The sequence below is a fragment of the Myxocyprinus asiaticus genome, chromosome 40 (genome assembly GCF_019703515.2).
Source record: "Myxocyprinus asiaticus isolate MX2 ecotype Aquarium Trade chromosome 40, UBuf_Myxa_2, whole genome shotgun sequence".
Taxonomy (NCBI): domain Eukaryota; kingdom Metazoa; phylum Chordata; class Actinopteri; order Cypriniformes; family Catostomidae; genus Myxocyprinus; species Myxocyprinus asiaticus.
Genome location: NC_059383.1, coordinates 36,211,131 through 36,225,220, shown reverse-complemented (window position 1 = coordinate 36,225,220; position 14,090 = coordinate 36,211,131). Strand labels below are relative to the sequence as shown.

The window sequence follows — 14,090 nt, the reverse complement described above, 5'->3', positions numbered from 1 at the left end:
AGAGTCATATTATATTTTAGTGGCTTATTTTTAGAGGTTTTTGGTCCAATAATTAGTACCTCTGTTTTGTTGGAATTGAGTAGAAGGAAACTTCTGGCCATCCAATCTTTGATTTCATTGATACACTCTGCTAAATTGGAGAATTGTGAAATTTCGTCGGGTTTCTAAGAAATATAAAGTTGGGTATCGTCGTCATAACAGTAGAAACTTGTTCCACAATTCCTGATAATATCTCCCACGGGAAGCATATATAAGGAAAAACCAGAGGCCCTAAAAATGCACCATGAACTAACATGAACTAATGATGAAAAATGTTGTATTTATTAACTAACATTAACAAAGATTAATAAATACTGTAAAAGTATATTGTTAATTGTTTGATCATGATACCTAATGCATTTACTAATGTTAACGAATGGAACCTTATTGTAAAGTGTTACCGATATAACTTTATACAGATAAGGTTAGTAAGCAATTTGATTACACAAAAATTATGTTATCAACTAAAATCAACTCATATAATGTTTATGTCTTGTGACTATTCTTTTGAAACGGTGAGAGAGATTTTAACGTTTATGGACCCCAATCACTTCCATTGTAAGTGCCTTACTGTAACAGCGATTTTTTTTTTCGTTCATATAAACGTAGTCTTTTTTTTTCTTCTTTTTTTTGTGGTAATCAACATTATGCCACAAATGCTGTCGATTAGGCTTAAGTTGCATTTAACCTGGAACATACGTTTAAAGACCCAATTAAATGCTTTCAAATGGCAGACACAATTTTGTTTCCTGTGGTGATAAATTTCTCTTTGATAAAGAAAATTGGAGCGGGACGTGCTGGAGGGCTCGTCTTTTTTTTTTGTTAAATAGCCAAAAGCATTTAGTTTATGTCACAGCCCGGCGAAACCACACATGACAGATTGTACTAATGACAAAATAACGTAGAGGCTGCTTGCTATTGCTTGTTGAAGGTGGTATTTTTAAATTAGGGGGAGGATATAAAACTTTCTGTGTACCCCTGCAAAGGTCAAAGGTTTAATTTGTCAACCTTTTGGATTGCACTAGTATGCAGATGGCCTCCAAGCCAAAAGACATGGAATAAAAGCCACAAACGTCCAAATTTTGATTTCATGGGGTCTTTAATGTATAAAGAAATCATTTTGGAAGTGTGCTGATGTTTTACGGGGTTTTCTAATTTGCTGGGAACAGAACAGTTAACGTCAGCTCTCCCAGAACACATATTCATTAATTTCTCTGTTACGCTTTGGGAAGCTTGTTAATAAGACAGTGAGTGAGAGAGAGAGAAAAAGACCAAATGGCTGACCTGAAAGCAGTTTTCTCCTGTACTTTAGATGATGGTGTGTGTGTGTGTGTGTGTGTGTGTGGTGTGCATGAGGTATTTGTTAAAAGAATAGTTCACCCAAAAATGAAAATTCTGGCATTATTTATTCACCTTCTGTGTTTCCAAACCTGTCTGACTTTCATTCTTTTGTGGAACACAAAAGGATTATTTTTGGCAGAATGTTAACCTCGTCACCATTCACTTTCATTGCATCTTTTTTTCCATACAGTGAAAATGAATGGTGACTGAGGTGAATAGTCTAACATCTTTTGTGCTCCTCTGAATAAAGAAAGTCATACGGGTTTGGAACAATATGAGAGTCAGTGATTAATTTTTAGGTGAACTGTCCCATTTAAATGGTTCTGCAGTGAACTGACCCCTGCATGTGATCCCCTGATATACCGAAAAGAGTTTAACGCACTAACTCTCTCACTCACAGGGTAAATAATACCACAGCTGCAGCGTGTTTCTTTCAGTTTGCATTTTAAGTTCCGTTTTAATTTGTTTATCTTTTGTTTCATTAATTGATTAATTCATTAGTTCAGTTCTGTAACATTTTTGGGTCCTTATTTCTCTTGTTTTGTGTTCCCCTTCCTTTTTACCTCTTTCTGGACCGATTTCGTCCCCACTACCTCTCTCTCTCCTACTCTCTCTTACTCTCTCTAAATCTCTCTCACTCACTGGTCGCTGCTCTGTGGCACGTGTCTTACCGATAGCTTATGTCCCTGTTAACATCCCCCGTACCTCGCCAGCCCCCCCCTGACCCCCCCTCACCTTCTGCTGTGTCCCCTGACCCCTGCCCCACTTCTCAGACCCCCAAACAGTCCAAGGAGCCCCTGTCCCACCGATTCAACGACCTCATGACCTCCAAGCCCAAAATGCACTGCCTCAGGAGCCTCCGGCGCGGGGTGAGTATCTGTGCATGCTCGCAGTGCATGTCTTCTGTGTGTTTACGTGTGCGTTGCAGCTCTTTGCCTTTGCCTGAAACTGTTAATTTGCATAAAGAAAAAAGGAGCTGAATGGTATGTTTAAGTGTTTTTGTAATATCGTATTCCATATTTGACACCACCTAATGATGTCATAATGTTACTGATGCTGCCTTCAAGTCATGTCAAATGAACGTATTATGGTGTTTCATTAACTTCAGGCACTTTTATAACACTGTGGACTTCTAGAAAGTAAAGTCTTGTTTAAATAATGTCACACTCTAACTATTTTTTATTTTATTTGCCTACAATGTTTAACAGTGTATGTACAGTTGTTGTTATTTTTCTTACACCCTGTCTATACTGGGCGCATCCGTTGATGCAACGTGCCGCAACGGCTTGAGGCTGTCTCAGAGACTATTTCTCAGAGACGGGTCACTTCAATTAAAATGAATGGGAGAAATTGGAACACCCAATGGTCAACAGATGTAGAAAGGAATTCCCGTCTTCAGGTAAAAGAGCCAATCACCTTTTAGATACAGACACTGCCTGTCAATCAATTTGAGAACGCGCATGCGCGTTAGCTATACATGACGGGAAAATCTAAGGTAAAGAAGCACAATTTAAAGAAGTTCCAAAGATGACCGCCGAGTGAACTGACTTGCTAAAAAGACTTTGGCTGTCTACACTGGACGCATCTACATGAACGTTCTAAACCGTTTAATTTTGTAGGAGCGCCAGCGCGTGCAGCGCAAAATGGAACACAACACCCGTTTATTGTCAGTGCAACGGATACGCTGCAATGAACACTTCAAGTGTAGACAGCATCATTGATTATAATGGGATTCTGTTGCTTTTGACATGATGCGCCACTCGCGTCCAGTGAAGACAGTCTGTTAAAATCATGAAAATTCCTGCACAGTGTAATTTCCAGCACATTGCAAATTCTGTATGGTGTTTAACAGAGTTCTGAGATGGACATGACGCTGATGGAAATTTGGACAAATGGACAAATATTTTCTGCTAAGGCTTATTTCATAGCTAACATTTTATGTATCCTACAACCCCAATTCCAAAAAAGTTGGGACAGTATGAAAAATGCTAATAAAAACAAAAAGAGTGATTTGTAAATTATACTCACCTCCTTTGTTATATTGAAAGCTCTACAACTACACATTATATGATGTTTTTCCATGTGAATGTCATTTTTTTTTTTTTTTAATGTACAGTCATTTCAAATCAGTTGATTGCAACATGCTCCAAAAAAGTAGAGACAGGGGCAATTTAGGACTAATAACAATTTGACGAGTTGAAATAACAAGGCGATGTGAAACAGGAGAGGTTAAACAGGTGAGGCAGTCGTGTCATAATATATAAGGAGCCTCCAAAAACAGCCTAGACCTTCACTTGACTTGTCAATTTGCCAATAGATGCTTCAGCAAATATTCCAGCACTTTGAGAACAATGTTCCCCAAAGACAAATTGGAAGGATTTTGGGCATTTCACACTCTACAGTGCACAACATAGTTAAAAGATTCACGGAATCTGTTCAAATCTCGGTGTGTAAAGGGCAAGACGAAAACCATTTCTGAATGCTCATGATCTCTGACCCCTCAGACATCCCTGTCTTAAAAAACATCATTCATTTGTAATGGATATCAGGAACATGGGCTTGGGATAACTTAAGTAAACCTTTGTTAGTTAAACCTTTGTGAAAGTTAAGACTTTACTATGCAAAGCAGAAGCCATACATCAACACTGTCCAGAAGCGCTGCCGACTTCTCTGGGCTCGGTCTCATCTTAGATGGAAAGTAGAACAGTGGAACTGTTTTTTGGTCAGAAGAGTCCACATTTCAAAAAGTTTTTGAAAAACACAGCCATCGTGTTCTCCGGGCCAAAGAGGAAAATGACCATCCAAGCTGTTATTAGCGTCAGGTCCAAAAGCCAGTGTCTGTATGGGCTAGGAATGTGTAATGGCATGGGTAACTCGCACATCTGTTAGAACACCATGAATGCAGACAGATATGTACAAATTTTGGAGCGCCATATACTGCCATCCAGCACCGTCTTTTCCAGTGACGTCCCTGCATTTTCCAGCAGGACAACTTCAAACCACACACTGCCTGGATTACAAGTGATGGTTGTGAAAGCAAAGAGTGTGGGTGCTAGATTGTCCTGCCTGCAGACCTGACCTGTTTCCACTGAGAATGTGTGGCACATTATGAAGCCCAAAGACCCCGTACAATTGTCCAGCTAAAGACCTACATAATGGATGATTGGGGGAAAATTCCACTTTTTAAACTTAACAAACTTGTGTTTCAGTGCCTAAATGCTTTATAAGTATTATTAGAAGAAATGATGTTTCACAGTGGTAAACACTCGGCTGTCCCAAGTTTTTTGGAGCATGTTGCAATCATCTGATTTGAAATGACTGTACATTAAAAAAAAAAAAAACAATGAAATTCACAAGGTAAAACATCATATAATGTGTAGTTGTAGTGCTTTCAATATAGCAAAGGATGAATATAATTTACAAATCACTCATTTTTGTTTTTATTAGCATTTTTCATACTGTCCCAACTTTTTCGGAATTGGGGTTGTAAATACAAACAATTAAATAATATTTTCACACTTTTTTGCATAATTTGGCAAAATTGCAGCTTGATAAGAAATGACACAAATAAAAATATTCTGCTTACGTTATATTTACCCTTCATTTTCTTTTTTTCTCAAGTATGCTTTACAGTGACACTTCTGTTGACTTGGTTAACAAGTAAACTAACTTAAAAAAAAAAAAGATTACAGGCAAAATTGTTTTCATTTCATTCTTTGTTTAGATTATTGTTGTTTTGAACATGTTACAATCTGTATATTTATAATGGATTTTCATAGTTTAATATTGAAAGTGTGGGTCTGGGACAAGGCTTAAACAGTAAAATCTTTACATTGAAGATTTGAAAAGTAAATATAATAAATTATGAAGTTTCCAAAAAGTTCAACAACTAGCACAGGAAAGTGCTCTAAGTTAAAGAAACACCCATTTATGAGATGTGTTTTCACATGAATGGCACCACAATGTCATATTTACACTCTAGATTTTCTTTAGAAAGTGTCGAAAAGCTTACGTCTTAAATTTCTTAAGTATAAAGTCTACAAAACCCCAAAACAGCACACCTAAGGCTCAAATATCTTCAAAATGAATGATGTTACACTTACAGTATATAGCACTTTTCTGATACTACACTCAAAGTGCTTTACATTGTGAGCAGGGGGTTCTCCTCAGTATATAAAGTTAGGAAGATCATCATACGCCAAGCGGTAGGGTTGAAACAATTGCACAAATGAAATTCTTAAGGCTGAGAGTTTACCAGAATGTTTGAGGAATATCAAAATATGACTTCTGAGCTTGTAAATAGGAGCTTCCCAGGAGGACTTGAAAGTAGCATCAGATCCTAAAGGGGCTTATGATGTCATAATGTGACTCAGATTCTGGAGGTGATGATGTCATAATGTGACACATGTTCTGGAAGCAGCAGTGGAATTTTTTTTAATCCTTTAGCTCCTTTTTCCTCTACCTCATGCAGCTAATGAAATCCATTCTCCCTCTCTCTCTCAAATCTGTCTTTCTCTCTTTTACTTTTTGTTGTTCACTTTTACCATGATTTCATTGTCTTACCTTTTCAAATACAGACACCCACAAATGCATAAACACACATGTCCCACGTGCAGTGAAAGATTAAATAAAAATGGGTGCTCAAACAGAAAAGGTTTGTCCTGAGTAATGTGAACATTCAGTGTAATGTCTTCTATTTACACAGTCACAAACACGTGACCTTTTGATAAAGTCTGACCACGTTCACCTTGCCTTCAGGAAGGGCATCCGCATGTTTCCGTGTGTGAGCAAAGATTTGGCATTTTGCATGACTCTATACAGATAACAGAAGCAAAACACGGCAGATATCAGAGCAAAGTCATGTTTCCCATGTGCCTGTGTAAATCTCAGACCTGTTTATCTTTTCAAACGGCACCAAACACCAATATTTCTCACAGCTTCACAGCCAGATACAAGAATCGACTGTCAGAGAAACATATCTTTATTTTTCCATTTTGGGCTGTTCATTCATCAAACAGGAAGTGCAAGGTTAGGTTCATCCTCTGAACATGCTGACAGCTCTGTATGAGTCTGAATTGTTCCTTTTTAAACATACTCACTCAAGAGTGATGTTTGTTACACTGTTATTCTATGGGGTTAATGGGTAAGTAAATTAGGTTACTGTACCAGGAAGAGGAAAAGAAAAGGAGAGAGGGGATGTTATTGACACACAATGGGTTAAAAATAAAATGGAGAACATTTTAAGCATTGTAGCAGCATAAAGTTTAAAGTGCTAAAATGTTTTACACTTTCATCTGTATGTGCTTCAAGCTGGTTTATGATTGTCTATTCTGTACATGTTCACAATTGACCATGATATGATATACATTATAATACAATATAATATTATTAATCAGGAAGTTTGATGTGTTTAATGGAATATTCTGGGTTCAATACAATTGATAGCATTTTTGGCTTGTTGATTATGATTACCACAAAAATTTATTTCAACTCGTCCCTCCTTAAAAAAAAGCACAAATCGAGGTTACAGTGAGGCACTTACAATGGAAGTGAATGTGACCAATTTTTGGAGGGTATAAAGGCAGAAATGAAAAGCTTATGATTTTATAAAAGCGCTTACATTAATTCTTCTGTTAAAACATGTGTGTTATTGGATATAACTTTACACGGGACTTAATGGCTACAGACCCGTCGCTCTGACGTCTGTGGTCATGAAGTCATTTGAGAGACTGGTGTTGGCCCACCTTAAGGACATCACTGGACCCTTTCTAGATCCCCTTCAATTTGCTTATCGAGCAAACAGGTCTGTGGATGATGCAGTCAACATGGGATTGTATCATATCCTGCAACATCTGGACAGACTAGGGACATATGCAAGGATCCTTTTTGTGGACTTCAGTTCAGCTTTCAACACCATCATCCCAGCTATACTCCAGAATAAATTACACCAACTCTCTGTTCCCATGTCTATCTGTCAGTGGATCACCAGCTTTCTGACGGACAGGCAGCAGTTAGTGAGACAGGGGAAACTCACTTCCAGCACCTGTACAATCAGCACTGGTGCCCCCCAGGGATGTGTGCTCTCCCCACTACTCTTCTCCCTCTACACCAATGACTGCATCGCCAAGGACCCCTCTGTCAAGCTCCTGATGTTTGCAGACGACACTACTGTCATCGGCCTCATTCAAGATGACGATGAGTCTGTATACAGAAGGGAGGTTGAACGGCTGGCTCACTGGTGCAGTCAAAACAACCTGGAGCTGAACACACTCAAAACGGTGGAGATGATTGTGGACTTTAGGAGGAGCACCCCAACACTGATCCCCCTCACCATTCTAAACAGCACTGTGGCAGCAGTGGAGTCATTCAGATTCCTGGGCACCTCCATCTCACAGGACCTGAAGTGGGAGACACACATTGACTCCACTGTGAAAAAGGCCCAGCAGAGGTTGTACTTCCTTCGCCAGCTGAGGAAATTCAACCTGCCGCAGGAGCTGCTGATACAGTTCTACTCAGCAGTCATTGAGTCTGTCCTCTGCACTTCAATATCTGTCTGGTTTGGTTCAGCTACGAAGCACCAGAACAATCAGGCACAAGAACAGTTTTTTCCCTCAGGCTATCCATCTCATGAACAGTTAAAACTGCCCCACTGAGCAATAATTATTTGCAATACACAGTTTAGCCTTTTTATATTTATCCAACATATCCTACCTCTTCTGCCAATACATACCCTTGCACTATCTGTATATAACAGATTTGTATTTGCACTACATATATATATATATATATATATATATATATATATATATATATATATATATATATATATATATATATAGAATATTTTTTTTTATTATTATCTCTGTCTTGTTGCTGTTTTGTATTGTTGTGCACTGGAAGCCAAATTCCTTGTATGTGTAAGCATACTTGGCAAAGAAGCTCATTCTGATTCTGATTCAAAATGTTAGCAAGCGATTTTATCACATTGAAATCATGTGAACGCACATAATGTTTACGTCTTGTGGCTATACTTTTAAAACAGTGTGTATTTTAACATTTACATACTGGCCCCATTCACGTCCATTATAAGTGCCTCACTGTAACCCAGATTTGTGCTTTTTTTAAGAAAAAGAGGGACAAGTCTAAATCAATTTTTGTTGTAATCAACATTATGCCACAAATGCTGTCAATTGAGCTAACCTTGTATTGAACCCGGAATATTCCTTTTATGTATGTCTTGACTGTCTTTGGTAGATACAGTTTTGCGATGTTGTCATCTACACACTGCACTTTGAATAATGCTAATATTCTTAGAGAATATTAGGAGGAACACACACACAAGAGCATGTCATGAACGTATTTATGATGAAATAATAATAGTCAGTAGTGTCTTAAAGAATATTGTGTGTGTAGTATTCAAGTTTTTAAATGTGGGATTGTTGAATTTATGTAAGTGGGCTCTTGGGAGTTTGGTTTGTGTGTGTGTGTTTATTTGTTGGTGTGTATGTGTATATGTCAGTATGTTTTGTTGTTTTGTATGTAAGTGTCTGTTAAGGTGTGGAGTATGTACACTATGTAGCTTTTGTATAGTTCTAGGTGTATGTATTTGTGAGTGTTTGTTAAATTTAAGGCTGTATTAATTCAGTGTGATTAATTATCTAAAAAATAATGTGATAAAAACAACGCAATTAATCATGCCCCCGTGTCTGTATGTAAATTCCATAATATGGAATTTTCCTACCAACTAAGAAATTTGAGGTTAAAGTAGCTACCACCTTTATGTTTTTGCGAGTCGCAGTCAGCAGGGGGCAGTATGCTCAGCTCCAGCTGTACAGGCAATGCACAGTACAGGTAACAAACCTAAATTAACTTAACACAGCAGGACACATTCTAGCCTTGCAAGACAGCTGAACTATGAATGCAGGAGTTTTGAGACGCAAGTTTCAAACTGCATTAACTTGACAAAGCATTGTAGAAATGCAGCGTTTATAGCAAAAATGCTGAAAACCAGTGAACCACGACACAACCACAGTGAGTCACTCCACCACGTGTATCTGACACACATGCACATTGACCAACAAACATTTGCGCAGACAGATGAGAGAATGTGTCCTGCGAGAACAGTCCGTAAGTCTATTTTTCACAGATTGATGAAATCAATAGCAAAATGGATTGCAGTGGACTGTAGGCCAGTAATAGGCTCAATGATATGTTAATGAAACACACAGTCTATTGTTTTTTAAGCCACCTTTTGTATGGTTTAATCATTCATCTGCCACAATAATGTAATATCTTGGAATTATCTGAATTATCATATTTATTGTGTATATTATTTATAATTATTTTCATTATTATACTTTGAATTATCTTTATTTTATATATGCGATCAATTGTGATTAATTTGATTAATGAATCAGCATCAAAATTGTAATCGATTGACAGCCATTTATAATTGTATTTGTGTGATTGATGTCTGGAAATTTGTAATGTGTGTTTTAGCACATTTGTATAATTGTACAGTGTTTGTACATTTAATTGAGGTTTATTTTTTGCCGCAGTCTGCCCACTCTCTCTATTATAATAAAGAAATTATGAAGAGGACTCTTGGCCGGCCTACATATGCTTTCGAGGCCAGGCAGTATGTCGTAAGTGTGTGGGACGAAGTGTGCGTGTGTGTGTGTGTACGAGAAAGCGTGTGAATGAGTGTGTATAGATGAAATACAGTGAATATTTTGACAGACGTCATTTTTACAATCATCGTTTACAGACGTAACCTCATTTAGTGATTATTTGCTTCACCAAATATTTAAAGACATTGATGTTGATTTAAACATTCAGATAAATAACTTCTGTAAGCTTTATGTCTTTGAATTCACTTGAATGAGGTTAGCGTCTAATATTCAGTATTTAAAGGCATCTGTAATTGAAAAAAGTTACCTCATCATCAATTGACTCTCTCATTGGCTGTTTTTGCTTAAGACCCCTCCTCCCTTAAGCACCCCAAGCAGCTTGGCTCCGCCCCTTTGCAGCAAATCAGCTTGTGAGGGAGGGGTTAATTCTCAAAGTGTCACAAGTGCGACCTCTGAATTTTAGCCTAGTTTATTCACAGTCAATTAAAGGGAAACTTTGACTCATTCAGTGCTCGTAACACTTTGTCATATGGAAAAATATCTTCAGAATTCGCCCCTTTTGGTGCCATTACAAACAAACAGTCATTTTGTTGCTTTGATATGTTTAGTTATGTTTATCTCTGTACGCACATCATGTTTACAAACAATCCAGTGTTCGTTATCGATGTCTGTTGCGAACATGCTGAATTCTACATCCTGTTAATGCATTCGTGCATCTGTTAGAGTGTAAAAAACATATGATGCATTGTACATTTATGTATTTATCAAAACTTTTAGGTTTCGTTTTAGACACTAGCTCTAGAGTTTGAGCACCCTGAAATATGAAGTCCCTCATATCGTCTCACTAGAACTTTATCTTGCTCACAAAGCCTCACAGAAATACTTGTATTTATTTAAAAAAGTTTATCAAACATTTTACATATGAAATATTGTACTTTTATATTTATTATTATTTTTATTTCATTTTATATATTTATAATGATTATTATTATTTTATATATGTATTAATATTATTTAATATTTATTAATATTTTATAAATATCATTTTTTACATTATTGAGAATATTATATATTTGTAACTGGCCTTAAATCAGCCATTTAAAGCATGTTATACACATGTTACTTAAACATGAGCTCTTTTGATTTGATATTCTTTCACATGTATGATTACCCAAAAAGTATTAACTCAGAATCGCTTGATTATTGTTTCTTTCTCTTTTTCCTTTTCTATTTCCTTTCTTGCCTGTATCTTTCTCACACCGGCCCTTCATCCCTACATCCCTGTTTTACTGTTTATTGGCTGACTGTAGCTTTAGATTGATGATGTCATGCACATGTGACCCTGTTGAAAAACCTGCTGAAGTTCACTGCATTAAAAAACAGATGGTTAAAGCCACAGATTAGATACAGTTGGAAACGCATCATACACTGGGGGCGTAGTTTAGCATGGGGGGAAAAAATACCATAGATACCCATTCATTCCTATGAGGAATACTTGGAGATACACATAAATGCATACACTATGATAGATTTGGTTATTTTTATAATGGAGAAAAAAAAAAGAACAAAAAAAATGCCAAAAAGCTGTTGTTCTGTGTTGCTAAAATAAAGCTACATTAGAAACTGTGCAGTTGAATAGCAGCTCATGATGGTCTCCCAATCAGGCTCAAAGGGAGGTGCTCTGAATTATGCATTATTTTAACATTTTAGCATGATTTTGTGATGCTTGTTCATCAATTTATTTATTCTGGCTATTTTTTACCTGTAATAAAATGTCTGCTGCAGACATACGCATTTTTAGATTTACAGTTCGTTCTTTTCAACGAGTTGCTTGCAACCGCAGCAGTTTACTTTTGGCCTCTTTTTATCTTAAAAATTCAGTACTGGGTTGTTGGCTTTGTTTGGAGTGCAAACAGCTTTCATATTTATTTCTTTTTTTGGCAGAGGATATTTGCACTGTAAATAGCAACAAAAAGCATCTTCTTTACAATAAGTGCAAATTGTCTACTATTTGCACTCCTAATTAAATACTGACATACAGTATAGGGGCATCACTGCAGCGTGTTTATTGTGTTTATTTAGAGTCCCACAGGCACACTACACCATCCCCTACTCCTAAACCTAAACAAAAATTAACCATGGTTTTACTACAGTATAACCATATTATAACCATGGTATTTTGGTACACAAAATGAAACATGGTTACTTTATTAACACCATATTACTGTAGTAACACCATGATTCATTGAATTAATACTATGGCTCCCGCCAAAAACCATGATAACTACAATATTACTATAGTAAAACTATGGTTAATTTTACCAGGATCAAACCTTCTCTCTCAGCCAACCTTCACTGTGACCAAATCACTGCAAGGAAAATCAACCTTTATATTCATTTCTATTTATTGTTACAAATAGCAATTTAAAAAAAATATTACGAGTTTTGTTACTTTTTTATAAGAACTGCCAAATCTATTGGATATTTATTGGAATATTTATTTATATATGTACGATATTCCATATTTATTTATAATTCTGTATTATTTATTTATTCTATTGGAATATTAGGGAACTATGAAACTTGGGAGTTGTTTTCCCCCACGAGTGGGCGGGGCCTCCTAGCATTAACAAATAAAATAAATAAAAAATAGAATGGGGAAGAAAATAAGATAAACTAACAGTACAGAGTAAAATTGTAAATTAACAATCAGCAAATCTCTCTTTCTTATTATCTATATCAACTTAAACCCATGTGTGGATCTGAGCGAATGCTGACTTTAGAACATTCTGGAATATCTTAAAAGTTCTACAACAACCCCAAAAATGATCCAATGGAAAATTATGGAATGTTTGACCTGCTGGTGAAATAGCAAGCCTGCTGGGCCAGGAGTGAGTTTGCCAGACTCCTGTAGACCAGATACTGAGTCTCTTTTAGCTAATGTGACATTTTCCCCTGTTCATCTGCCAAAACTAGGCTTTCAGTAAAATTTCACATTATTATGCCTGCAGAAATCATGCACAGTATGATCGTTTAAGGATTTCGAAACACTTCTGATATTTCAATTTATGTAGTGAGCTTCACCAGTGACATCATAACACATCAAAACACCTGCATGTGTGTGTTTCAAGTGTACAGCGGTCTGTTGTTGCCACTTCTGATATCTTCTGTCTTGTTTCTTTCCCTCGATCGCTCTATTCTTTTCATCCGAGAAGCTCTCTCTCAAGCTGGTAAGCATGACCTCAGTAGCATGTCCATTGCGGCATGTCCGTAGCATGTTTGCTGTCGTAGTAACACAAGGTCCTTAACATCGCTCCATGTTCCTTTGTGTTTACCCCTTACATTGATAATTTGGATTTATTTTTTTATTTTTATAAAAACAACATATATATATAATTTTACCTGTTTGTGTGATTTTAAGTGCAAAACCATGTTGTTGTCTCATTTTATGTTTTTGTTGATTTTTGTTTTTTGTTTTGTCTCGTTGCCTTGGTGACTGTCTGACATTCCTCTGTGTAGCTCTCACTCAATGCCCACGTGCGGAACCTTATCGAGGTGATCTAACACACTTTTATTTTCTTTTCTTTTTTTTTCGTGTTTCTTTATTTGTCCTTCCATCATGTCCAGTTTGCCCTGATTTGGTCCTTTTCATGTCAAACAATTTCATATTTTAATTCCATGTTTATCAGGGTCGATTTTTTCTTATGCCTGACTAATAATGTAATAATTTGTGTGCATTGTGGATGAAAACCTTGTAGCTTAACAGGTCACTTAAAACATGCATTGGCAGCCTATTATTAGTAGCCCATTGTTAATGATTATCAATTATTAGATTATGTCAAATATCTTAGCCAATCAGAGAGTGCCTTACTCTTAGCCCCTAAGTACATGCCTCCAGTGATAGTGAAGTATGATTTTTTTGTTTTTAGTGTAGATCTACTGTAGATAGTGGTTGGATTTAAATAAAACCTTCATTACATATGTGTTTTATTATTAATTTGGTTGATTACAGATTGATTGACTTCCATGTTGATTTTTTTTTGTAATAAAAAACATCATTTTTGAAAGAATCAAACCGAT

General features: G+C 36.5%; 1 protein-coding gene across 15 annotated transcripts in view; it reads left to right on the top strand.

Moving 5' to 3' along the window:
* The window catches only part of LOC127430978 (formin-binding protein 1-like), a 93,680-nt gene that overhangs the window by 68,214 nt on the left and 11,376 nt on the right, over window positions 1-14,090 (top strand). For 7 of the 15 annotated variants that reach the window (XM_051681126.1, XM_051681123.1, XM_051681120.1 and 4 more), the window contains 3 exons: window positions 2,058-2,249; window positions 13,226-13,240; window positions 13,530-13,565. The exons of 2 other annotated variants lie outside the window; for them this stretch is intronic. In XM_051681126.1, coding sequence (XP_051537086.1) covers window positions 2,058-2,249; window positions 13,226-13,240; window positions 13,530-13,565 — 243 coding nt within the window. The remainder of the gene's footprint in view (window positions 1-2,057; window positions 2,250-13,225; window positions 13,241-13,529; window positions 13,566-14,090) is intronic. 6 more of the 15 variants (XM_051681127.1, XM_051681128.1, XM_051681129.1 and 3 more) reach the window with 5 other exon arrangements.